Source organism: Pongo pygmaeus, chromosome 7 (genome assembly GCF_028885625.2).
Source record: "Pongo pygmaeus isolate AG05252 chromosome 7, NHGRI_mPonPyg2-v2.0_pri, whole genome shotgun sequence".
In the NCBI taxonomy this organism is placed as follows: Eukaryota; Metazoa; Chordata; class Mammalia; order Primates; family Hominidae; genus Pongo; species Pongo pygmaeus.
In genome coordinates, this window is record NC_072380.2 from 73,654,461 (window position 1) to 73,679,550 (window position 25,090).

General features: G+C 36.8%; 1 protein-coding gene across 28 annotated transcripts in view; it reads right to left on the reverse strand.

Annotated features, from left to right (window-relative positions):
* Nucleotides 1-25,090, reverse strand: part of ASPH (aspartate beta-hydroxylase) — a 228,308-nt gene that overhangs the window by 181,732 nt on the left and 21,486 nt on the right. For 10 of the 28 annotated variants that reach the window (XM_054497391.2, XM_054497392.2, XM_054497395.2 and 7 more), the window contains exons 2-3: nt 6,104-6,253; nt 3,033-3,101 (exon numbers count right to left, since the gene is read on the reverse strand). In XM_054497391.2, the coding sequence (XP_054353366.1) occupies nt 3,033-3,101; nt 6,104-6,253 (219 nt within the window). Of the gene's footprint in view, nt 1-3,032; nt 3,102-4,498; nt 4,544-6,103; nt 6,254-11,833; nt 11,971-25,090 lie in introns of those variants that run through there. The other 18 variants (XR_010127213.1, XM_054497388.2, XM_054497393.2 and 15 more) reach the window with 7 other exon arrangements.

Sequence of the window (25,090 nt, forward strand, 5' to 3'; positions counted from 1 at the left end):
CTGTGGTTCTCAAGACAAAAGTACTAGTCCAAAGAGAAAAATATATATTCTCGGCATGCGATTCCTTCTGAACCTCTAAGAACAGGGCTCAACCAAAGGGAATGCCTTTGGCTTGGCAAAGTCTGGTCTTCTCCTCCCATCAGCTCACTCATGCATCTATCAGTCTACAAATGTTTTTCCAGGATGTAGCAAGTGCTGACTGGCTTCCCTTTTGCTTTCCAGCCATACCTGATACGATGCCAGCTAGGTGCTAGCCATAGGACAAAAGGACAACCACATGATCCTTACTTAGGTGGTGTCACTCTAAGGATTTAGTCCTCACGTCATTTAGTTCTCAGGTCATTTTCCTGTTGATTTTATTTGGAAAATAAGTTTTTATAGAATATATTTTCAAACAAGGTAGTTTTCAATAATCTGAACTACAACCAAAGATACCTATATTTTAGTTAATTTGGCCACAAAAATAAGAAGCTATGTAAATGAAGAAAAGTGGGCTTAGTACACTTTCAAAGAATCAGAAGGGCCTTGGCCAGAAATAATCAAATAATAAAATTAATGATGGTTAGGGGTCTTGATTTACTCACATATATTTAATTCTCTCTATTTCACAAGAAAAGCCACACCCTAAAATTGAGTGAAATGTACCATGTAAATGTGTACATTTCTCCAAATTTATAAGATTTAGATATATGCAGATTTAAGAATCTAGAAAAAAAAACTTATGAAACAAATGCAAAATCTTATGAAAGTTTAACATATCTCAATTATTACTATACCTGCGATGCCAACAGCTCCTCTAATCTCTGATTTCCCACCTTCCTCCCTCCCCGTGGATCTCCTGGGCCTTAATCTAAAACCTAAACCCTTAAAGTTTAAACTTTACCGTTAAGCTCCCTCTCCAGTGAGAATGTACCTTGGAAGTCTGGCTTCATTTTGGGTATATGCTCAGTGTAGTGCTCCCCCCATAACCTCTACCTGACCACAAAGAACCCATTAAAGCCTCTATACTCCCAACAATTTCACCAGGCTGTCTTTGCAGTAACCTTCCAGTAACAGAGGCACCACTAAACTACAATAATCTCACAAACCAGAAAAGAACTTTAGTCATAAAACTCAATTCAAGTTAAGGTTGCATTTCATGCAGAGAACTCAAACGCTATGAAATAAGATTAGAGGTGACAAGTAAGCCTAACATTTCACCTTTGGTTTGTTTCATCTGTACTGAAGCCACAAGCCAACTGCAAACTAGTACAGGAAGAATAAAAAAGTATTTATGTAGCTTTATCTGATCTGTCTTTATGCATTTATTAGTAAAGTTACCAAAATAGACCTTGATATTCACCAAATTTAGTTCCACCTCCAAGTGTATAATTCTTATAAATGGCACAATTTATGAGTTCCTCACTCTATACCTGCAAATAGCAATATTCAAAGTTACAATTAATTAGCTTCTTAATGGTAGGTTAAAAACCTTAAAGGTGATGACCTTTTGAAATCTCAAATACACTAAAAATCAAGTTAAGGTAATAGTTTGCTATAGAAATCAGTGTGTTTTATCAAAGAAATACCACATTTTAATTTCTAATGGCATTTCCTGACAGACCACATAGCTGGTTTTAAGCAAAAACAAACAAACGAATAAAAATCAATAAAATACAGTAGGTGAGAGTAACATTATTTCTAAAAATGAGGGAACTCGGCCCACATTTTATTTTATCTTTAAAATAAAAAGCTTTGCTATTCAGAATGTGTCATTTAAAGTAATATAATGAAGTAATAATAAACCATTTATAGGCAAGCAAATTAACATCATTCTGATAAGTTCTATATAATTTTATTTCCTTTACATGCCTAGGATTATAGTCATCTGAGGATTTAATATATTTAGAGAAACTCAAATTCAGATACACAATGACAGGACTACATTGAAAATTTCATTAAAGTTAAGACAAGAAAAGAAATTTCATAGTAAGTTTCTATGCAGCAAACACTAATTCCCAATGGGCAGTAATAATTAAAAAAAAAAAAAAACCACCAACATAGGTCAACATTAGGAAGGTTTATTACCTTTAATCACAACTAAAACTCTATTTTCATATTTAGAACTTTATTTCATAAGGAAGTGGAATTAATCTACTAAAAGCAGTTTCATTGGTTACAGATGTGGCATCCTACCGTGTTTTCATGTCTAAAAAATATACACAAAACAGTGTATCTAAGAAGAATTTATTTGGGTCATTATTTTATAAGCTTAGTGTATCATATCATGCCATATCCATTATTTTTCTAAAGACTCTGATATAAAAAGTTTTAACATATATTATGCTACATACAAAAGCAAAGGAAGTCTCACCAGGCCGGATTATATAAAATTTGCATATTAAAATTAACACCATTCTTTCCAGCAAGACAGCACTTTAAAACAAATAAGGGAATACCACATTGTTATTTATTACAAGAAACATCTCTGATAAAGACAAATAATTCTGATAATGAAAGAGAAAGGTCCAAGACTTCCAAAATAAAGACACTGGGTCAAAAGACCAGGAGTTCATATTTTAATGCTACCATTAAAATACGCATGGGACATTTTAAGATGTTTATTATCACTTTTATCTCATCATTAATTTCTGTAAGCCTGTAGAAATTTACATTTTGAAATGAAGTGAATGTGTAATGTTAATGAAAAATGGCTATAATTACCATATCTAAAAACGGACTAGGATATTATCTATTCAAATTCTAAGTTCAGAATAAGAAGTACTTTAAATCTGAAAATACACATGAAATTATCATACTTATCAAAAGATATATGTGTAAGAGATATACACTTATTCATTGATAAAAGTAAATTGACATGAAAGAGTGTGGAAAAATAAGCCATTTAAAATTTTAACAGTAACGAAATATATGATTTAAGGGAGAAAAATCTTCTGTAAGATATATACTATTGAGATAGATATTATTAAAGCAAAAATATTTGTTTCCAGCATTTCCAGCATCCTAACAAAAAACATAAAATGTGTACTTGCCTAATAAAACTTTGGCATCATCCACATCAAAATCTCCATCACCATCAGCATCATAGATTCCTAGTTTTCCTACAATAAGGGAGAAATGATGGATATGGGAATAAAAAAGAAAAGAAATTTAATAAGGTATTACAACTTAGTGAAGTCCTGCAACTCAGTCATAAATGTTACCAATTAATACAATTCTTTGCTCTTTCAATCCTGCAAAGCAGTGTCAAATGAATATCTTACCTAAAAATAGCAAGCAATTCAGTTAAGAGAGTCAGGAAATGTTCAGCTAACAAATTCTATGAAATAAAACTGACACAGCATTTTCTTTAAAGATTGAACAATATCCTGATCTAATTAGTTCAGAATAATTTTTATTATACTGCTAAAAATATTTTTGGTAAAGTTTTTAGCATATATGAAATAATATTGATGCATTCCTAAGTTACTTGAAATTTAATGTTTCTAAAGCATGAAATTTCATCACACTATCAATATCTGAACCAAAAGAACAACCAAGCCTCAAATAAAGACCAAATGTAAATAGATTAACATAGAATCTAAGTATTAAAATTAAAAAATCATTAGTTTTATATTTTACAATCATGACTTATAGCAGAAATATCATGAATTAACCTTTAAAAATAAAAGACCATTCTGGAAATAAAGTATATAAAACTGGAGGCTTTGGAAATTATAAAGGAAAACTTAGGATTACTCTACTTAATTAGCACAGGCGATCTATACTAAGAAAAAAAGGGCTTAAAACAGATATGCTGAGAAGACAATACTACCAAAACCTTTCCTCCTGACGAACAGAAAATGTTTTTAGGCTTTAGTGCTTTATCATAAGGAACACTGTTATTTTGTTTAGCATTTCAAAAAGTCAAACACATTCAACTCCCTAAAAAAGCATCCTAAAATCTACATGATTCTAATTCATTACTGGACAATGACTGTGGAGAAACATAATAATGTTAATGTACAGCAATTTTTTAAACAGCATTCTCAAATATAGCATTAGTACTAAAAAAAAAAAAGTTGGCAATTGTTACCATTTCTTTAACACAAAGTGCATTAAAAAATTACAGAAGAACAGGCAGAAATTTTGGCTCAGATTAGTTCTGATCAATCTTTATCTCCCGAGAGCCCTTGCTCTACTTAGGAAAATGGTAAACTTGTTATATAGAAGTCTGACTTAGCAAACACATACACATTTAAAATGATAATGATGAAAGAATAGATAAGGATGTTATTTCAACTGCTAAGAAAACAAAAAGTACTAATCAAGGCTATGCAGAGTACAGAATTCAAGACACAGTAAAAGATAGAAAATACTATCCTTTCTGACAAACCCGTAATGGGAAATTGGTCCTATCACTTATATTCTGATGTAGATAATAACTAAATTAGTAGAAAAAGGATGAGCCATTAGAGACTAACACACGTAGACTTGAAATGCAACTCCAATAGCCTACCTTGAAGCACCTCTGATAAGTTATAACGGAAGTCCTTTGCTTTGGCTGCATGCATGTAAAAACATGAAAATTGTTATTTGTGCTTAAAGGTACAAATATTTAAAGTGTCCTCTTTTAAGATACGTTCCCTAACAACATATCACTGTAAGTCAGTAAAAGCATAGATCTACTCAGAAATTTGTCTCCAAACTAAAATTCTCCCTCAGTTGGTCTGTCAATCTATCCAGAGACACTTTCTTTAAAGTAATGAAAATGAAAAACTTCAATGAAAGACAGATTACAGATAAGCATATTTTGTTATTCCTACAGCCAAAAATTTGTTTGCCCTTTCTCCCCAAAAAGATGTCTTATAATTTGACAAGTAAAGCAGAAGAACAGGAGGTCCAATGCAAGGGGAGATCAGCCATGCAACATTGCACATAGACACAAGTGTGCATTTTTTCCAGTGACAGGTCCATATCTTTCACTGGATTACTAAAGAGGAGGGCCATTATTCACAATAGCCAAAAAGTGGAAACAACCCAAATGTCCATCACTGATAAACAGATAACCAAAATGTGGTGTGTCCATATGATGGAATATTATGCAGCCATAAAATGAAGTACTGAACCTTAAAAACATTATGCTAAGTGCAAAAAGGCAGATACAAAAGACCATATAATGTATGCTTCCATTACATGAAATGTCCAGAATAAACAAAAGCACAGACACAGAAAGTAGATTAGTGTTTCCCAGGAGAGGGAAAGAGGAAGAGTTTGGGTATTTAGGGGAAGGGGGTAACAAAAATAATCTGGAATTAGATAATGCTGATGGGTATATAAAATGATGAATATAGTAAAAAAAAAAAACTGAATTGTACACATTCAAATATATATAATATTGAATTTTATTTCAGTTTAAAAAAAGATTTTTGGGGAAGTGAAGGAGAATGTGACTCCAAAAATAACAAAGAATCATTAATGTAAAAAATCATGAAAAACTTCAGTGATTACAGAAAAAGAAAAAGGTGGAGAAAGGACACTATCAGAAGGACCACAGCAACTTCCTCAGAACAGCACACAGAGCACACCTACACACACACAATCATATCTACAAACGCCTATCTCAGCACACCTTTCCAGTACCTATATGTGTGCACACGTACTCATCCCATCCCAACAGAGACACAGAAGGGTGTACTTTGAAAACCCTCTCTAAGGAAGAGTTTTGCATATTGTGTGGTTATGATCCATTAGCAAGTCCTTAAATAAATGTAATGGCTCATGATCAAGTATTTTTAAAATTTATAATATAACAAAATTGAATAGAAATCAAAAAGTACTGCATATAGTCAGAATGAGTACTGTTTGATAAAACTTCTCCGTGTGTGACAGACATACAATATAAAGCCTTTTTTTAAAAACCTACAAGTCATGTTCAAAGAAGTTCAAAAGACAGTATTCCAAGGTAACCCTCTTCATATCCCCTTTCAGCCTCACTCTATTGAGAACCACTGAAAGGCTATAGAAATTACCAGTACCAAAAAGATGATAACAAATATTCAAGACTCCTAAGAGATGTCACTTACTCCCTTACAAATTCACATAAGGATATCAAAACTCTTACCTAGAACTTCCTCATAGTCAACAAGATCAAACCAAACGACAGCTACAGACGTCCAGACGCCCAGCAATGCAATCACCATAAACCACGTGAAGAATGAAGTTCCCGAGAGTCCTCCTTTCCTCCCATTCTTGTGTCCTCCATGCTTTGTCTCTGTTTAGAAATAAATGTAAGATGTCATAAGAAGAAAACACTTTACTGAACACCTCTTCTCACAATTATTTTTCCAATAATTTGGGATTATGTACAATGACAGATCATTTCAAAAATACTTTCCAGTTAAATTCTCAAAACACGTCACACAAAATATTTTTGAAAACAGAAAAGATTGTTTAGATGCAACACTAACTTTGAAGTAGTGCAGGAAATAAACTCCTGAATTTTTTTTAGAGATTTAGTATAATATATATATTCCATCCAAGTTACTCATCAAAATGACCTGAATATTACCTCTTTCCAAAGGCAGAGCACATCAACAACTTAATGAAATCACATAAAAATGTAGCCAAATCCTTTTCTCCATCCCATTTCATTTCTGCAGAATCTTAAAAACTCTGTTAACACACAGAAGAAAATATCTCCCCCAAACCATTCCATATTCTTAGCCAGAGAGAAAAGGACAGAAAAGTGAAACAGCACAATCCGTTCCTACTCCTTTACAAGATCCGTTGAGGCCTAAGGAAACAGGAAAAGGCTCATTCACAATTGGTCTCACTGCAGGAAACAGCTTTGTAAACTGCTGTTCACCTAAAGTGTCGTTTATCACATTTGATATGCTTAATATACCTTATATTCTTTTGTAAATATTCTTCTTACAGCCAAAAATAAACAAAAATCATTTGATATTAACAGAAAATAGTCAACACTGCCCTTAAAAAGATAGACAATATTCAAATTTCCCATAAAAAGGAATATAATACATATATCAATATTAATAAATAAAAAGGATAACTAATATCCCAAAATGCCTTCTAAGAAGAGGAAAAGTTTATCAAACAGATGATGGAAGGCCAGGGAGGTGTCTCCTATTTGTGTGGCAGGTGGAGTCGCCATCAAAGTGCTTTCATGTGCATTGCTGCTGGTGATCCTCATGGTGTCCTGCCACTATTTCTACAGAGGGCATTTCTGGATGTTTATGCAGGACAATGTTTCATCCTGTGCACCTGTTCCTCACATTGCAAGATTTCTGGCATCCCTGGTTTCCCCTGGACTCAAAGGCAAGGAGCTGCCAAGGCTTATGACAAAAAAAAAACACCTCCAGACATTTCCACATGTTCCCTTCAGGGGCAGTTCCTGGGTGAGAACCAACAGGAATAAAGACAGGAATAATTATCTGTTTTATAAGTGAAACATGAAATGATTCTACCAAAGTCACCAGTACAAGTTGGGTAGAACTAAGAACATTACTCTCATCTCTACAGCTCTGAGTTCCTTAATCTCTAATCAGTGGGCCAAATTACATGATTTCAAAAAACCCCACTAGCTCTAATCTAGAACTTGCCCTTTGACTTCTAAGTCCAGTTCTAATTACAGAATACTATTAGTAATTTCCAGCGGCTCAAGTCAAGAATATATTGCCAATATATTCTTCTGGAAGTAAAAATGAAATTCTTTGTGTTAAAAGGATATACACATTTTTTAAAAATACACCACTAGGTCAGTTTTTCAAAAGGGGTCATAAAAACTAAATCCATCTGAGTATATATATGTACACTCAAACATACACATATATTTATCTACATGCCTACATCAAAGTATATAGAGTTCTGATGACTAAATAAGACTAATTTTTTTTTTTTTTGAGACATAGTCTCCCTCTGTCACCCAGGCTGTAGTGCACTAGCATGATCTCAGCTCACTGCAACCTCTGCCTCCCAGGTTCAAGGGATTCTCCTGCCTCAGCCTCCTGAGTAACTGGGATTACAGGCACCTGCCACCACGCCCAGCTAATTTTTGTATTTTTAGTAGAGACAGGGTTTCACCATATTGGTCGGGCTGGTCTTGAATTCCTGACCTCAAGTGATCCGCCCACCTCGGCCTCTCAAAGTGCTGGGTAATTCTTAAAACATCAAGTAATTCCTTTTTCTGACATTCTTTAAATATTAATGGATCCATCAGAACCAGAGTTGTAAATAATATGGTAATTCATAAAAGTATGCTTACCAAATGACAAATGGCCATCAACTTTGCTTCTAATGTAATCTATATAAAAGCTGGCTATATAAAAACATAATTTATGTACTAAGTAAAAATACTTGCTGGGCATAGATCCTATTGTTGCAGATTAAATCAACCTCAAACAGGTATCATTACCTGAAACACAGCCATGGCAGGAGAAGATTGGGTGAGAATGTCTGCAATGTTGGTAGAGAGAAATGGTGGTTTTCAAAATTTTTATGTATTGTAAGCATATAAAAAGAAAAATACAAATTAAACCACTACTAAAATTTGAAGAAAAAAAGATTTACAAAAGTGAGTAAGCTTCTGTGAGGTCAGGAAGCACCACAGATTCAGAAACAGTTTTGTATGTCTAATTTACTACATTTTTATAAACAGAAAGACTTATTTTCTAACACTGTGTCCAAAAAAGAAGACTTATTTCTATATAACATACAGACATATGTATACAAATCCATTTGTGTACAACACTAAGTTTAACAAAAATACTACCTTCCAAAATATCCACATACTCCAAATATGGAATTATACTAGCTAATGACTAAGAATTTCCTGCCTTTGCTACTTATTGCCTCTAAGAATCAAATTGAATTTTTTTTTTTGTAAAAGGAATGCTAAAACTTCAGTAAAACTGGATTCTTGTCTTATGTCCTCTTGAACATTCTGTAGCTGATACCAGTCTCTTGTATTTTTCCTCATTAACTGGAAAACAGCAAGGCTAAACAAATATAGTTCATCTTTTCATTCATCCAACATTTTTATTCAGTACATGAATATCAGATAATTTTACCCAATAATTGAGTTTTTATAATGAGTATGTGGAAAAACAGATACCCAAGATGATACTATTTAAAATAAGCCTATACTGCAGTGAGCTATGATTGCACCATTATACTCCAACCTGGGCAACAAAGCAAGACCCTTTCTTAAAAAAAAAAAAATTAAAAAATCTGTAATGAAATAGCTAATAAAGTAATAGCTTGAATTCAAATCTTAATCATTTCTCCATTTCTATCTCTCTTAAAGGGAAATGGAGGAGAAAAATTTCTGGGATTCTGAAAAGGAAATTATCATTTATCCAAGTTAACTCAGTGATACTCATTTAAGTTATTGACTGTAACACTAAATATAAGGGAACGGTAGACAAAATATTTTTTCTAAAAAACGAAATGAATGCATGCACCAAAACAGCAAGGGACTGAGATGGGAAGGAGACAGCCAAACACAGTAAAAAATACACCTTTCCCTAGAATTTGTTTACATTTTTATTTTAGATGTGATTCTAACAACTTCAATTAAGTTTTCTAGCTCTATGCACAAAACTCTAGAATAGATTTCAGACACAATCTAACCCAAATGAGTCAAAGCAACAGAGTGGTGACAGAGGAAAAGCCTATAGAGTGCACAGATCTCTCAGCAAGAGCAGGCCCAGGAACTCAGAAAAGCTGAGTGGTGGGAAGTCATTTATGATTGAAATTTTCAGGCAGAATCCCTGACAGTCCTTCAAATAATCTTCAGTACAAGACAGTAACTGGTTTCACATTGATTCTGCCATTAAAACATAGAAGAAATGTACAATAAATCTTAGGAAGATTTTCATTCAAAGTAGTTTTTAGTAAAGAGATTTATCACTTTAAAAGCTAAATGTTTCTTAACTAGAATATATTATCAGCAATATTTTATATATCCCTTTTTAATATCAAATAAATAAGCTGTTACTCTAGTACTATTAACCTTATTACTGTTGATATTGACTAGTTCCACAAAGGAACAAAATACTAAGTTATGGAAGGGATTCTTTTTTAAGACACCTTTTTTAGGGGCAGTTTTTATCGACAGCAAACAATATACTCTTGATATGTCATTTGGTAAATATGCTGTGCCTAGTCCCAAAGGGCAGATCAGTTTCCGTCCAATGAAACTGATGAACGCATGGTAAGACAAACCCTTAAGAGGGTTTACAACTCCCTAAGCAAATCTGAAACCAGTATCTTGTTCCAAAGGTATTTGGGAAGAACATCTAGTAGATGTCCCTATTTTCTAAGATCAGAATAAATCTAAGTCTTCATTTCATTTTCTAAGATCAGAATAAATCTAAGTCTTCACTTCATTTTCTGGCTTCATGTTCAACCTGTAGTTCTGGGATCAGTCAAAACAGATTTTTACTGGGGTTTAAGAATACCGCAAGAACTATGCGATTCATTTTTTCCCATGTTATTCCATCAAAAGTACATGACCTCCAAATCAGAAAATGTTCCCACATACCACCAAACACAGAAATTACTATGGCAAGCAACAGTCCAAAATGAAGACTCTCCAAAACAAAAGCCAGGGGAAGAGCAATGTGTAGTTTTATTTATTTGGTCGAGGAAAGGGAGACAAGAAGATGAACCCCAGCACTTGAACAGTCATCAGCTACTTCACTGGCCTACTACTAACTGAATTATAGATCATTTATAAGTTTTAGTTAGCATTATGTTGGGAATTTCATATTTACACATAAACTCTATACATTTAAAGTTTTTTGAAAAACACAGAAACTGTCAAGCAACTCATCAAACTGATTATTTTTCCATGCTATAAAATGTCACCCTTTGGGAATCAAAAACTGTTAAAAGTGCGTCAGATGTAACAGCTGATTTTTCCTAACTACATAGATTACGTAATCCACAAGAGGGGAGAAATGTCTTCCAAAAGAACTAAAAGTCAGATACATATCTCATATTCTTCTTCATGGCTACATGAAGCACTTTATCAGACGAGTCAAGTGACCCATTCTCACCAATTATTCAAACAGTATTCACACAGGACATGCTTCTATTCTCTATCCTAATCGAAGAATCCTTTCAGTTGCTGATTAGACAGCTGAGAGTTAGAAGCAGTTTTCATACATCTATTCTTTTCTTTTATAAATCTTCAACGTAATGAGTGAATGCAGTCTTTCAATTAATGGAAAGACTATCTTAATTTACAAAGTAAAGCAAAAGCAAATATACACAAAACATTAAATTCAATACATAGTTAAAGAATACTTCAAAGTTAGAGTCAATTTAATACCAAAATAAAACCCTTGTGTTTTTTCTTTGCATTTATTGTCTGCTTCACATAAAAGTAGGTCACTTTCCATAAACGGTAAGTCCTTGCTTGAACCAGGTAAGTCTGTTCGTTAATATGAGACTGAATTTATATCTCCTATAATTTTATATAAAATCTAAATATAGATAATTCTTTAAATTCATTGTAATTAACTTATAAGAATAAGAAGAGAGCTTGTACATTTTTTGAAGTTTGTAAAATGCAGCCTCCAGTAGTACAACATACTAAAAGATCATCTAAATTAAGACACCAAAACATATTCAGATTAAAGACAGATTATTCCATGAAATATTCAGCTACTATGAAAAGTCAGTATCTCTGGGAGTTCAGAATAGAAAACGTAGATGGTGCAGTCAAAGCACTTAGCCAAAAATATTTTAACAGAGCACCACTGAAAATAAAGTGAAAAGTTGTCAGCTAGATCTAAAGCCACTTTTAGCCTAAATAACAAAAATATACCTTTATCTTCAGCCATTTTGATTTCTTCAATCCATGAATAATAAATGCTAAAGTAAAACAAAAAACAAAAAAACTCAAAAGTACTGCTGGTAGGTTTTAGGCACACTGCATGCACTTGCCTACCAGAGCTTGAGACTGGCCAATCCCAGCACTGTAAGGGCCTCCAGAACTGAAATTGGACCTGACTACAAACTCTGCTCACCAGTTATTTTTAGAGGCTAAATGCTGCTAATCACCACTTAGGCTGAAGTGCACTCCCTAACAACATGACAGCCTTTCTCCCACTTACGGGATTCTTTTCCCAGTTGGTCCTAGCTAACTCCAACCCCTAAAAAATCAAGCACGCTGAAAAAAAAATGAAATGGAACAAACTGTGCTGCCAGTTTTGTTTTCTTGGAAGCAGGCTTTAATGGCTTTAGCTTAAGCACCAATTCATTGAAAACTCAAACAAGTCTTGCTATAAAATATGGCCCCAAGCCCAGAAACAGCTTGATTTGGCCCTTCAGAATCTAATAAAATGGCTACAAGGAAAGACCATTAGATTGTTTGAATGAAACAAAACCATACATAGTAAAAAATTAATTAATGCTCTAGAATTCTTATTCACAGACACCATCCCAGGAATAATTCCTCCAACAGCAAAAATAAAGCACCAACATAAAATGTTTTACTAGAAAAGGAGGGAGAGAGGACTGGTGGGAAGGAAAGAAATAGAAGGAAGGCTGGGAGGTGAGGAGAGGGAAAGAAAGAAATCTTCAGGAGTAAGAATAATGACCTGGGAAAGATCATCTTGAAAGGGAACTAGGAAAAGATTACACAACCACATTCTGATTTTTTTTTTTCAACTTCTCCCCAACCTCATCTCCAAACATTCTCTTCTGGGAAATAAAATCAGCCATTTATTCACTGATCTAACATTAGCAGTTCACAGAATTCATTAGAGTTCTGATTAGTATACTAAATTAATTTAGCACAAATAGTATCTGGAGCAGGCAGCAACCTAAGTTGTTTATAAGACTAATTTTTTCACTCAAATTTAAAGCTTCACAAGCAAATTAAACATTTAAAAGCTTTGAACACTACTAGTAATTTCCAGTGGCTTAAGGCAAGAATATATTGCCAATATATTCTTCTGGAAGAAAAAATGAAATTCTTGTTAAAAGGATATGCACATTTTTAAAAAATACACCACTAGATCAATTTTTCAAAAAGGGCCATAAAAACTAAATCCATCTGAGTGTGTGTGTGTGTGCACTCAAACACATATATTCAAAGCTAAATGTTAGTTAACTGGAATATTAAATTATTAGCAATATTTTATCTATCCTTTTATAATATCAAATAAATGAGGTGTTACTCTAGTATTATTAACCTTATTACTATTGATATTTACTAGTTCCAAAAAGGAACAAAACACTAAATTATAGAAGGGCTTCTTTCCTAAGATGCCTTTTTTAGGGGCAGTTTTTATCAAAAGCAAACAATATACTCTTGATATGTCACTTTGTAAATATGGTGTGCCTAGTCTCAAAGGGAAGATCAGTTTCTGTCCAGTGAAACTATTGAATGCATGGTAAGATAAAGCCTTAAGAGGTTGGTACCATAGTCTGCAACCTATGGTACCAACATTTGATGGTCCAGGTTTAGGACAGAGTGAAGTAGGTAGACATCATGGCCAACTAAACAAAATGGTCTCAGGTGCCCTCTGGCCAAGCGTCATTTCCCCCATTACTTTCTTCAAAGATCTGTCCCACTAAACTTAGTGCTTGCTAAATTGTTAAATGATAATGAATCACTTGTTGACAGGGGTTAAGGTGACCCACCATTTCATCACCATACAAATTTATTAAGACAAATATTCTGGAAGCTTCCTTTCATTGTGTTGTTTTTGGAGGGAGAATGACAGCAACACGATACCCCCACGGGTGAGACCACTAGAAACCAAATCCCTACACTGATCCAGCAGGCAGCTTGGTATGCTTTCATACTTAAGACACCTGGATTTGCCTCACGGCTTCTCCATTAAATTTGATTTGGGGGAAGTCATCAAATTTCTAGGCCTGAATTTCCTTGCTCATAAAATGGGTCTTCGCACAAACTAATGCAAACTAATGCATGCAAATATTTGTTGGAGTCATCAGTGAAACAAACTTCTATTGATTCAATCGTGACTAGTGCACAAATAACCTTACCCCCAATTTAGAGCTCGTTTCATAATCCCATCTGCCCCTGCAACTGCTGGAGCTGGTAGGGTTTCTTCTCTCTTTACTGGCCTGTGCAAGGTCAGCTCCACTCCAAATTACAGAACGTCTACGGCTAAACGTCAAACTGTAGGAATCACAGCTACTAAAATGTGGTTATACCTTACCCCAAGACTTCCTCAACACAGCTCCAATTATTCCTCCTTGACAAATCTTTATCAAGCACTTTCACAAGTCCTCTAGTTAATCTTCTTTTGTCTTCTGCAATAATTGGATAGTTATTTTGATAAAAATGTCTTTCCTCCTCAGTTCACAATGACAATGACATACCTGATATTTTAGATACAGAGATGAGGAGAAAATCCTCTGAAATATCATTTAATCTATCATAACACTTTTTAAAGAACAATAAATTCTGAATTCTGAACAACTGCCTCTTATAATGACAATTCATTTTTATGATGGAGAATGTTTATGAAAAGTTTAAAAATAAACTTAATTTGCACATAGTAAATCATGTTTTTAAAACTTTAGCAAACGCAACTAAAATGACACTAAGTTAACTATTCCTTGTAATAGCTACTGGTACTAATAGCAACTCCAAGTCTAAGCAAAGACCAAACTTCCAACATATGTTCTGAGACCATTAGTATCAGCCTAATGCCACTCGCAACCAGGGGAGCCAGGACATATGTCCACTGAGTCGAGGATTCTACCTCCCTCCAAAAACCTTCCAGGTGAAAATCCATCAGCCTTCTCATGAGTCAGCACTGAATACTTCCTTCCCCTCACCCCGGATCAGCTATCATTACAGCAATGGTTCTCAAACTCTGAGCACATCAGAGTCAAACAGGGCTTGTTAAGACATGACGCCGACCTCACCGCCAGAGTTTCTGATTTTGTAGGTCTGGAGTGGGACCCTGGAATTGGCATTTCTAAGTCCCAGATGATCTGATGTTGCTGGTCTAGGGACCACACACAAAGAATACTATACCAGCGGTCCCTAATTCTCAGGGTCTCAAGGAAGGGAAGTAGTTCTTGCTTTTACCAATTTCCAGACCATCATTTCCTTACCCACTAGAAGGAAAAAAAAAAAAAAGAAAAAAAGAAAGTGATGACATCAACAACAAAACCCTGCTCCCTGTTCCTCTGCGGTCTATGACATCTAATTATCCGACCCTCCACTGTGCCTCATCGCTGTCATCCACCACCTCCAGTGACTTTCCCACTCCTACCCCATGCTCAGGGAAGTCTTCTACACCTCAAGTCCAGCCGTAACCACGTGATTTCAATGTCTATCCCTGTGGCCAGCTAGACAGGTGCTTTTTGCTTCATTTCTTCATCCCCAGAGACCTTGTTTGCCTCCATTTTATATCCAACACTCATTCTTACATTCTTCCCATGGACCTCATCATAAACGCAACCTAATTCACATTCCTCTTCACACCTTGTTTCTTGTTGGATGGCACAACCGGCCATCCTAACAGATTCCGTAACCCTGCTGAGAAAGCTCTGCTTTTTTGGCTCCATCATAATGACTGTAGAATGTCAAGAGATAGTGAAAATATGATTCTTTAAAACAAAAACAAAATTTTTTTCATCTACACATAGTACCCAAAGTTAACAGGAGAGAATTATAACATTTTCGACCTAACACTAAACAACCAGTATTGCCAAATAACAAAATGCAACTCTGCAGACACAAGTCAAACCTGCTTAGACAGACTCCCACGGCCACCACCACTGGGGAAGGCCACCTCCACATGCAAGGGTTTAGGTTCTCTCATCACGAGATACACAGAATGGGAACATTCACTCTTTGATCACAACTTCCTATATCTCCACTTTGTTTCCTCAATATTTTCTTGTTGGATCCTGTAGTTCTCTTATTTCTGCTTCCTGTGTATCCCCTCTTCACCTCCTGCCTTCATATCCATCAGTGGCCATCTTAGACTCCACAGTTGAGCATTTACATCACTCCAGCGACCCATGAGCCTTTGTTGCTCCTCTATCAGTTCACTGCGTGGACTGTCGTGACTGCCTCCCTGGGTGAACACAAGTATCCCCCGCCACGGAGGCAAGGGCAGGTGGGCTCACGGAATCAAGATCGGGAACTGAACACAGCAGGGCCAGCCTCAGCTGGGCCTTGGTGCTGCCTGCCACCCTCCCATATTCTCTACAAACTCACCTCACCATTCTTTATGATGACTATGTCAAACTTCTCTGCCCTCAATGTATCCTACGTCCTCATACTCAAACTGCCATAACCTCATACTTCACAGAGAAAACAGAACCCTCAGCAGGAAGCTATCCTGAGTGCCCAATGCCCAGCACACAAACCTGCCCTAGCCTGCAGCCATTCCGAGTTTCTCCTCAGCTACCTCGCACTCTGCACTGTCTCTTCACGGCCCTTCTCCCCCAGCCTCACTGCCTTTGCCAGGTTTCCCTCCACCCTGCTGCTAGCCCCCATGTCATCTTGCTCTTCCCATCACAGATGAAATTCTCCACAGAGCCGCTGTTTCTCTGTTTTCATTTTCTAACCTCCCACTCACTCCTTACAACCTGTAGGCTTCCATCTGGTTTCTGCACACAGCTCCAGCATAGTGGCTCTAATGTCACATCAATGATTTCCAGGTCATTAAACCCAACAGAAAACTTTCAGTCCTCATCTGACTTGACCCTCTCAGCAGAACTCTCCCTCCTTCTTCCACACTCTCTTCCCTCGACTCTCATGACTTCAGAATCTTGTGGCGCTCCTAACACCTCTTTAAACTTCCTAGTTTTCAGTCTCCTTTGCTAGCTCATTCTCATCTAGTTGATTTTTAAGTGTGAAAATTCTGTAATACTTGTTCCTATGCCACCTCTCTAGTTCACTTCAGCTATCATCTACATGACTTACCTTTTTCTCTCCTTTGAGCTCCACAACCATGTGTCTACTCAATATTCCATTTGAATGACTTACAAAAACCTCAAATTCAGCATATACACAATAAACCATGGTCTTTCCCCTTTCCTGTTCAGTGTCCTAAATCTCAGAAGCACTTCTGTGAAGACAGTTGCTTAGACAAAAACCCCAGGATTCATCCTTGACTCTTGTCCCAAACACTCACCTCTCAAAATTAAGAGTTTATCACCTGGCTCTTGCAAATGGGTGATTTCAATGTCATCTGGCTGTTGCAAATGGGTGATTACAACAAGGCCAAGATATGGATTCTCCTCAGCACCTGGGTCACCCTTGTCCATTTACCACAGCATAGTTTTTAAAAGCATTTGCGTGTGCCACAACATTAAAAAGTGAGAAACTCTGTCTCAAGTTCCAACGTTCTTTCAACTGTGATCATCAAAATCCAAGTTATCATCATCTCCTAGGTGATTTCAATAACTTAGCATACACTTTTCTACTCCATACAGCAGCCAAAATATTTTTTAAATCTGATTATAACACTGACCTGTTAAAAATCCTTTAATGTCTTAATACTGCTTTTGAGATAAAATACAACACTTCCATGTGGCCTACAAGGCTACATGTGATGGGGCCCCAGCCCGTGGCTCCAGCCTTAGTGTTGTATCACCCCCCTAGCTGCCTAGACTCCTGCCCAAAATACCCGACCATGGTTTTTCCTGTCTTGGGCTCTCAGCCCAGACTTTTCCCTCTTCCCATAATTATGTCAAAGCTGCACCATCACATACAACCTCCACACCCCAGCTACTGCCAGCTCACTCGGCTTACAAACCACCTCCTCAAGGAGGCCTTCCTCACTTCCCTCACTCTCACAGCAGTGTGCACTTCTTTACTATGTTACTACACTGCTAATTAGACAACTATACAACAAATGATTTCTTAATCTCTTTCCACCTTTAGAATGTAAGTTTCATGCAACAAGGAACTGAATCTGCCACGTTCATTACTGTACACTTCCCTTGGATCTATCTAGTAGGAACTCAATAAAATAATCACTTGTGAAATAAGTGGATACATTCCTTCCCAAATCCTTGATATGATACGAGTAATCAAACTTCTTCTGCTAACACTTTAGAAATAAGGGAGCAACTTATTGCTTAGTTGTTTGGGCTGTCAAGTCACTTCAGTTTTCCCCATCTCCAGGAATTTAATGATCCTAAAATTAATTCACTAGAGGAAAAGACCTACAAATAGCTAAGAGAGAGAAATTCAGAAAGCAGCCCAGTGGTTTCTAGACTCTGATTTCAGACTCAAATTGGTCCCTTCACCAAGTTTTCACAGTTCTGTCTCAGGTGAACTCCTCCCTGATTGATCCTGGATGACTGTCACATGGGCTGTACATGAGTGGGGCAAGGTAGGACAGGCTCTGTAGCCTCCTCCACCTGTCCTGGCAAACACCAGATACTGCTCTCTTGACTGCCCCTGTGTAGAAAGGTACCATGGCTGGAAGAATGACAAGGGGTGCCATGAGTTTTAGAACTTAGGAAAACAAAATTGAGAAAGCTGCTTGCATTTTCATCAGTATTAGTAAACGAAAGTGAAATATCAGCAATACCCATTTATATCAGCCTCCAGGTATTTTTGGAACCTTTCCTATCCTTTAGAATACCCAGCTGAAGAGCTACTGCCCTAGCCCACACCTCTGTGCTAATACTGATTTCCTGCAGCAGAGAATGTGAATCAAAATATGGGTCCACCCATGCCTGTCATACGAATCTTTGATGGACCCAAACACCACTGATAAGAAGATAAAAACACAATATAAATAGTAGCTAACCTCACAGGCTAGTTCCTCAAGCCAGGCCTAATGAGTCCGTTCTGCAAACGTAATTATTTCTCCCTACAGAGCACTCAATAGAGAAGATGGTCTCATGGAAAAAAAAATACTCCTCTGGGCTAGTCAATTGTCCACATGGGTGGATGATAATTATTAACATGGTGTTCAAAATAAGACAGTCTCTCACTGGCCTGAGAGAAGCAAAAGGTGTAAAGGAAGATGAGCTATGTCCACTGAGAAACTCTGAGGTGGTGAAAGAAAAGTTATTACAATGAACAAAAAAGGTTATTTTTTTAAAACTAAGAAACAAAAAAGCTTCATCCTGCTTTAACTCTTAATTTCAAGGCAATGAGACAAGGACACACTGCCAATATGGACAACTACCACTGGTTTACAGCTGTGCCCATGAAGACTCTTTGACTTTAACCTATTTTGACAGCAAAAGATCCATGGCCCTCCTCCCCACCAGTTCCCACTTTCTGGAGCAAAAGAATCCAGCATTTAAAATAAAGTGCCCTACAGATGCAAATGACGAGCGAAGTGAGGGATTACAAAAATTCATTAGTACAGCATACACAGAAGAATCCTGTAAATTATAAAACACACGTCTTACAGTTGAGTTAGTAGAAAATCATAGGTCAAAAAATAGTTGATACAATTATGAATTATAATATATCTTGGGGATAGTATAAGGATATTGGGAAAATTCTATATTTTCTCCTTCTGTCCTCTCACCCCACAGTCAACACAGAATATTCCTGCAGCCCCTGGTCACTAAAACATATGGGGATTTCTCCTCACCAGCAAGTAAGCAATCAATTCTGCAGCCGATCAATTCTGCAGTAGACACGGGCTGGCTGTCCTCTAATTCAATTCAATTCTGATACTATCTACTTGCAGATAGTGTCAGATCCCACAGGTTAAGGGCTCAGTCTCACAAGACTGTCTCTACTTCTGAGGCCAGTCACAAGCAGTAGGTTGTCACCTATACTTCAGACCAACTGGCTATAAATTGGGGTTCCCAGCACTCCCTTCTCCAGTTTGATTAATGTGCTAAAGGGGTTCACAGAACTCAGAGAAACACATTTACTAGTTGATTATAAAGGATATTACAAAGGATGCAGATGAACAGGCAGATGGAAGAGATGCATAGGGCAAGGTATGTGGGAAGAAGTGCCCAGCTTCCATGTGTTTAAAGAAAAACTTTGGCCAAATTAAAATTATTTTATTTGATTTTAATTTAGACAGAGTCTCACTCTGTTTCCCGGGCTGGAGTGCAGTAGTGCAATCACAGTTCACTGTAGTCTTGAACTCCTAGCCTTGAATGCAATCCTCCCACCTCAGCCTCCTGAGTAGCTGGGACCACAGGCATGCACCACCATATGCAGCTAATTTAAAAAAAAATGTCTTTTAAAGAAAGAGTCCTACTTTGTTGCCCAGGCTGGTCTTGAAATCCTGGCTTCAAGCAGTCCTCCCACCTCCACTTCCCAAAGTGCTAGGATTACAGGTGTGAGCCACCACACCTGGCTGACAAATTAAATTTACAGAGTTTAATTTAGCAAAGAACAATTGTTGAATTGGGCAGGCCCCAGAAGCAGTTCAGAGACTCCAGGGCTGCCACAAGGTTAGGTAGTACTTATGGACAGAAAAAGGCACAGAAACATCTGGATTGGCTACAGCTCAGTGTTTGCCATATTTGAATATAGTTTGAACAGTTATCCACCTGTGATTGACTAAAATTCTGTGACTGGTACAAGGGTAGGTTATAGTCTGTTTATTCATTTAGTTACGTTACAATTTACTATATGTGGAAAAGCCTTTAGGCTGAACTTGAAATAGGCAAGGAGGCAGCTTTAGGCTAAAATTAAACACATGTCATGCCCTCTTTGGGCACACTGCCTCCTCTATTAATCTTTGTCAGCTATCTGGAAGCTCCAGGAACCATCTTTTTAGTTTTTTATGGATACTTCATTACTTAGGAATGATTGATTACATCAATGGTCACTAGTGATCAAGTTAACTTTTAGCCCCTCTCTCCTCCCAGAGGTTGGGGGTGGGGCTGAAAGTTCCAATCTTCTAACGATGCCTTTGTCTTTCCTGTGACCAGCACCTGTCCTGAAGCTATCTAGGGGCTGTTAGCCACCAGTCAATTATTAGTGAAAGACACTCTTAAGACTCTGGGAGAACACAAGGGTTTTAGGAGATATATGTCAGGAAACAAGAAGAAGACCAAACATATATTTCACAATATCACAGATGGCCAACAAGCTCTTACTAAATAAATTAATAATAAAAGTGAGTAACAGTAATAAAAACCAACAATGGCTGCAACTAAAAATTGCATAAACAATTAACTTTACCCAAAGAGAAGTCTGGTCTTTGCCCTTGGTTACTTCAGTGGGGTCTCCAGATCCCAGGAATGTTCTGCCTGATAACAGCGTCTTTGCTTGGGGGCTTTGGCCACCGGACAGCCTAACCAAGTGGGCATTGGGACATGCCATATCAGTTGTGATCTCCAGAGGACCCTGGGGACCCCAAAATTATAGCTGGTGCCTGAAGTGAGGGCAGTCTTGTGAGAACTATTCCTTCAGACTGTATGGTTTGCCTAACTTCTTGCAGAAACCATGATCAACTGAATAAACAGGTGATGCACTAACAGTGGCCTTCACCCTAACAGCACGAAGTCTGACTTTTCCTACATACGGATCAGTAAAAATTTCACAACTTTGCCAAAAGCTAAATAACCACACTTCTGTAGAATAGTGAATCTCATATTTCAATCTACTTGGTAAGGTACAAATATTTATTTATAAATTCCAAAAATCCCTCGCCATAAGACAAATGAGAGAGGGGTACTGCAGGTACTGCAAGGTAAGTTCCTTGTTCCATGGGCCTCAGTAAAATGAAAAATAATGAATAAATGAAGTATATTGTCTCATGTCTCTTCTAATTCTAAAAATTCATTATTCTAATTCACAAAATCTCGACTCTAAATTAAATCACCAGACAGTTGCAATGAGAAAAAAAAAAATCAAAAAGTTTCTCTTAACTGTGAGTTTCACTCTATCAACCTTAGAAAATCCTAAGAAAATTTTTTAAAAAGCAGTATTATAGAGGAAGGCACATAGTTTACTTGCAAGACTTTGTGAAAAAAAATTCCATTTTATCATAAAAACTTAAAAAATTTCTAAGAGATATCAAGAGTTCTCTGCAGGAGAATGCCTGTCAGAGACCAAGGGTGCCTGCAGGGAGACTGACTTCTCATTCCCCAGTGGATGTCCACTCAAGCAAAGCATAGGCCCACCCTATGCCTAGTTGAACAGCAGAGAGAACTGGGGAATGACGGCTACAGAGAAAGGTGACAGCTACAAGGGAGCCCAAGCTCCAGGCAAAATGTCAGCTTCCCACAAATCCAAGAGGGCAGCAGGGAAGTACCAGGGTTTGTACCATTTTGCCAGCACCTCCCTCAAAAGGGCTGACTGACACACAATGGGCTCCCAAGAGCAAGGCGGGGTGAAGTATTCTGCCGGGAGTGGAGGCCCAGGGGATTGAGGGTGGATCAAGTCGTGTCACAGGGAGGGTCCATACCAGGCCTTTCAAAGAACTCACATGGGCAGTGTTTGAGCACCTGTCACTTGTGAATAACCATGCCAGTCAATCTTATCGACTTAGAGAGGAGACTGAGAGGGGCCTCACCCCCTTTTCCTCCCCAGCACAGCCCCAAAGGCAAACCACAGGAGAGCACACTCACTCCTTCCCCTTCTGCCCTGCTGCAAAGGGGAGACAAGAACATAAGCCCCGAAAATGAGATCAGCTCTAATCCAGACAGACTTTGAAAAAGAGTGACTGAGATGTTAAGGTCTGTCCCAAAGATGGTCAAGATCCTCTGCTACCAAGAGCAAGCAGATTAATCTATCCCAACTGTGCACAATGATTGGAGAAAAATGAAGCTACTTCCTGTTACTATCCAGGCAGATAAAGATGCCTCAATAAAATGGCTACAAAATGTGCTTCCATATGTCGGGCTCAACCACAGGAAATTGTCAGTTTCTGACCCACAAAAATGGCTATTTCACAGGAAACAAACAACGTAAGAATTTCCCCAATGTTTTACTATGAAAATTTCCAAAACACAACAAAGCTGAAAGGATTCATAACACTTAGATTCCACTACAATATTAACATGGTATTATATTGTTTGTAGCATACCTATTCATCCCTTTACATCTATCATCACCTTGTTTGTATAATGCACTGCAAAGTAAACTGTAGACATCAGCACACATCTAAATAATTCGGCATGAGTATCATAAACTATAGTTACACATTTCTTTATAGTATTTAAAGTGAAATTTACACAAAATGAAATGCATAAATTTTAAGTATACATTCCCTGAGATTTAACAAGTGTATACAACATGTAACCCAGATCCCTATCAAGATCTAGAACACTAATATTTCTGCTTAAATTCCCTCATGGCCATTTCCATTGCACCCCATCCCCAGCCTCAGAGGTGGCCCCACTTGTTCTGCTTTTTTTCTCACTGTAGTTTGCCTGCTCTTGGAATTTCATAAACATGGCAGCACAAGCTTGTGTGTGCAAGGCTCCTCTCCCTCAGCTTTATGTTCCAGAGAGTCTTGTGTGTTATCTGTAGTGGCAGCTCATTTCTTTTTATGGCTGGGTAGCATCACATTGGATGGACATATGAGTATATATAAATGACTATGTATGCGATATACAGAGCATAGCAGAGTGTATCCAATCTCCTACTGGTAGAAACCTAGGCATTTCCCATTTTGACCTATTATGAATAAAGCTGCTAGACATATTCTTGTACAAGACAACTATGAACACATGCCTACATTTCTCTTAGATAAATATGTAAAAGTGGAATTGCTGGGCCACAGGGCGTATATACATTTAGTATTAAATGAAACTCCCAGATCTTTCCCCAAAATTGTTCAACATTTTATGTATTCACCAAGAATTTGAGTTCTATTGCTCCACAGGCTTACCAACATTTGGTGTTGTCTGTCTTTTTAATTTAACCATTTTAGTAAGGGTGCAGAGGTATCTCCATGTGGTTTTAACTTGTATTCCCTTGAGAACCAATGATGTCGACCATTTTTCATATGCTTCTTGGCATTTATTTCTTTTGTGAACTATTTGCTCAAATCTTTTGCACATTTGCCTATTTTTAAAAACTGAATTATATGAGTTCTTTGTATTTCCTGGACACCTGTCCTTTAACAGATGTAAAAATGTTCTCCCAGTCTGTGGCTTTCCTGCTTATTTTCTTAATAGCATCTACTGATGGGTAAAAGTTTTAATTTTGATGATGCCTCAGGGGTGTGTATATGTGTGTGTGTGTGTGTGTGTGTGTGTGTGTGTATATATATATATACATATGTATAGCTTCACACTCTGAAACATGAGATCTATTTCAGGACTTACCCTATACGATCACTGAATCTGCGACGTTCAATCATTGACAGAAGTCCTGTTACTGGCTTAAACCTTGTGCCAGAACAGGGCCACATGCCAACTAAATGTCTATTAGTGGTGAATATCAGAGAGTAAAAGCAAGGGAATTTTGATAATTTTGAGAAATATTTTCATTAGCTATGATGAGGCACAAAAAAGTTCTAAGTTAGTCACTAAAACTCAACAATTTTATGAATCCTTTAACTTCTTTCAATAACAATTTTTTTGTTTTCATACTTAATTTTATACTTAAAAAATGTATACTTAGTTTTATACTTAATTTTGTGGTTTGTGTTTTATTTTTATACTTCCCTGATGTTTTATTTTGAAACTTTTAAACATACATATAACAAAAAGATTAGTATAATGAAGCCCTTGTGTACCTTACACCTGAGCTGACCAATTATTAACATTTGGCTACATTTGCTTTCTTTACATGTATGCGTGTGTGTGTGTGTGTGTGTGTGTGTGTGTGTATAATTTTCTTTGTTCCTCTCTCCTTCAGAAATAAAAATTCTTTCCTCATCTAACATTCTTATATACTAGAATCTATGTGGAAAATTCTGTGAGCTAGGAATTAGCCCATGATTTTAGGTAAGTTCCTTGTTTCATGGGCCTCAGTAAAATGAAAAATAATGAATAAATGAAGTATATTATCTCATGTCTCTTCTAATTCTAAAAATTCATTATTCTAACTCACAAAATCTCGACTCTTTAATCACCAGACAGTTGCAATGAGAAGAAAAAATCAAAGTTTCTCTTGCCTGTGAGTTTCACTCTATCAACCTTAGAAAATCCTAAGAAAAATTTTTCAAAAGCAGTATTATAGAGG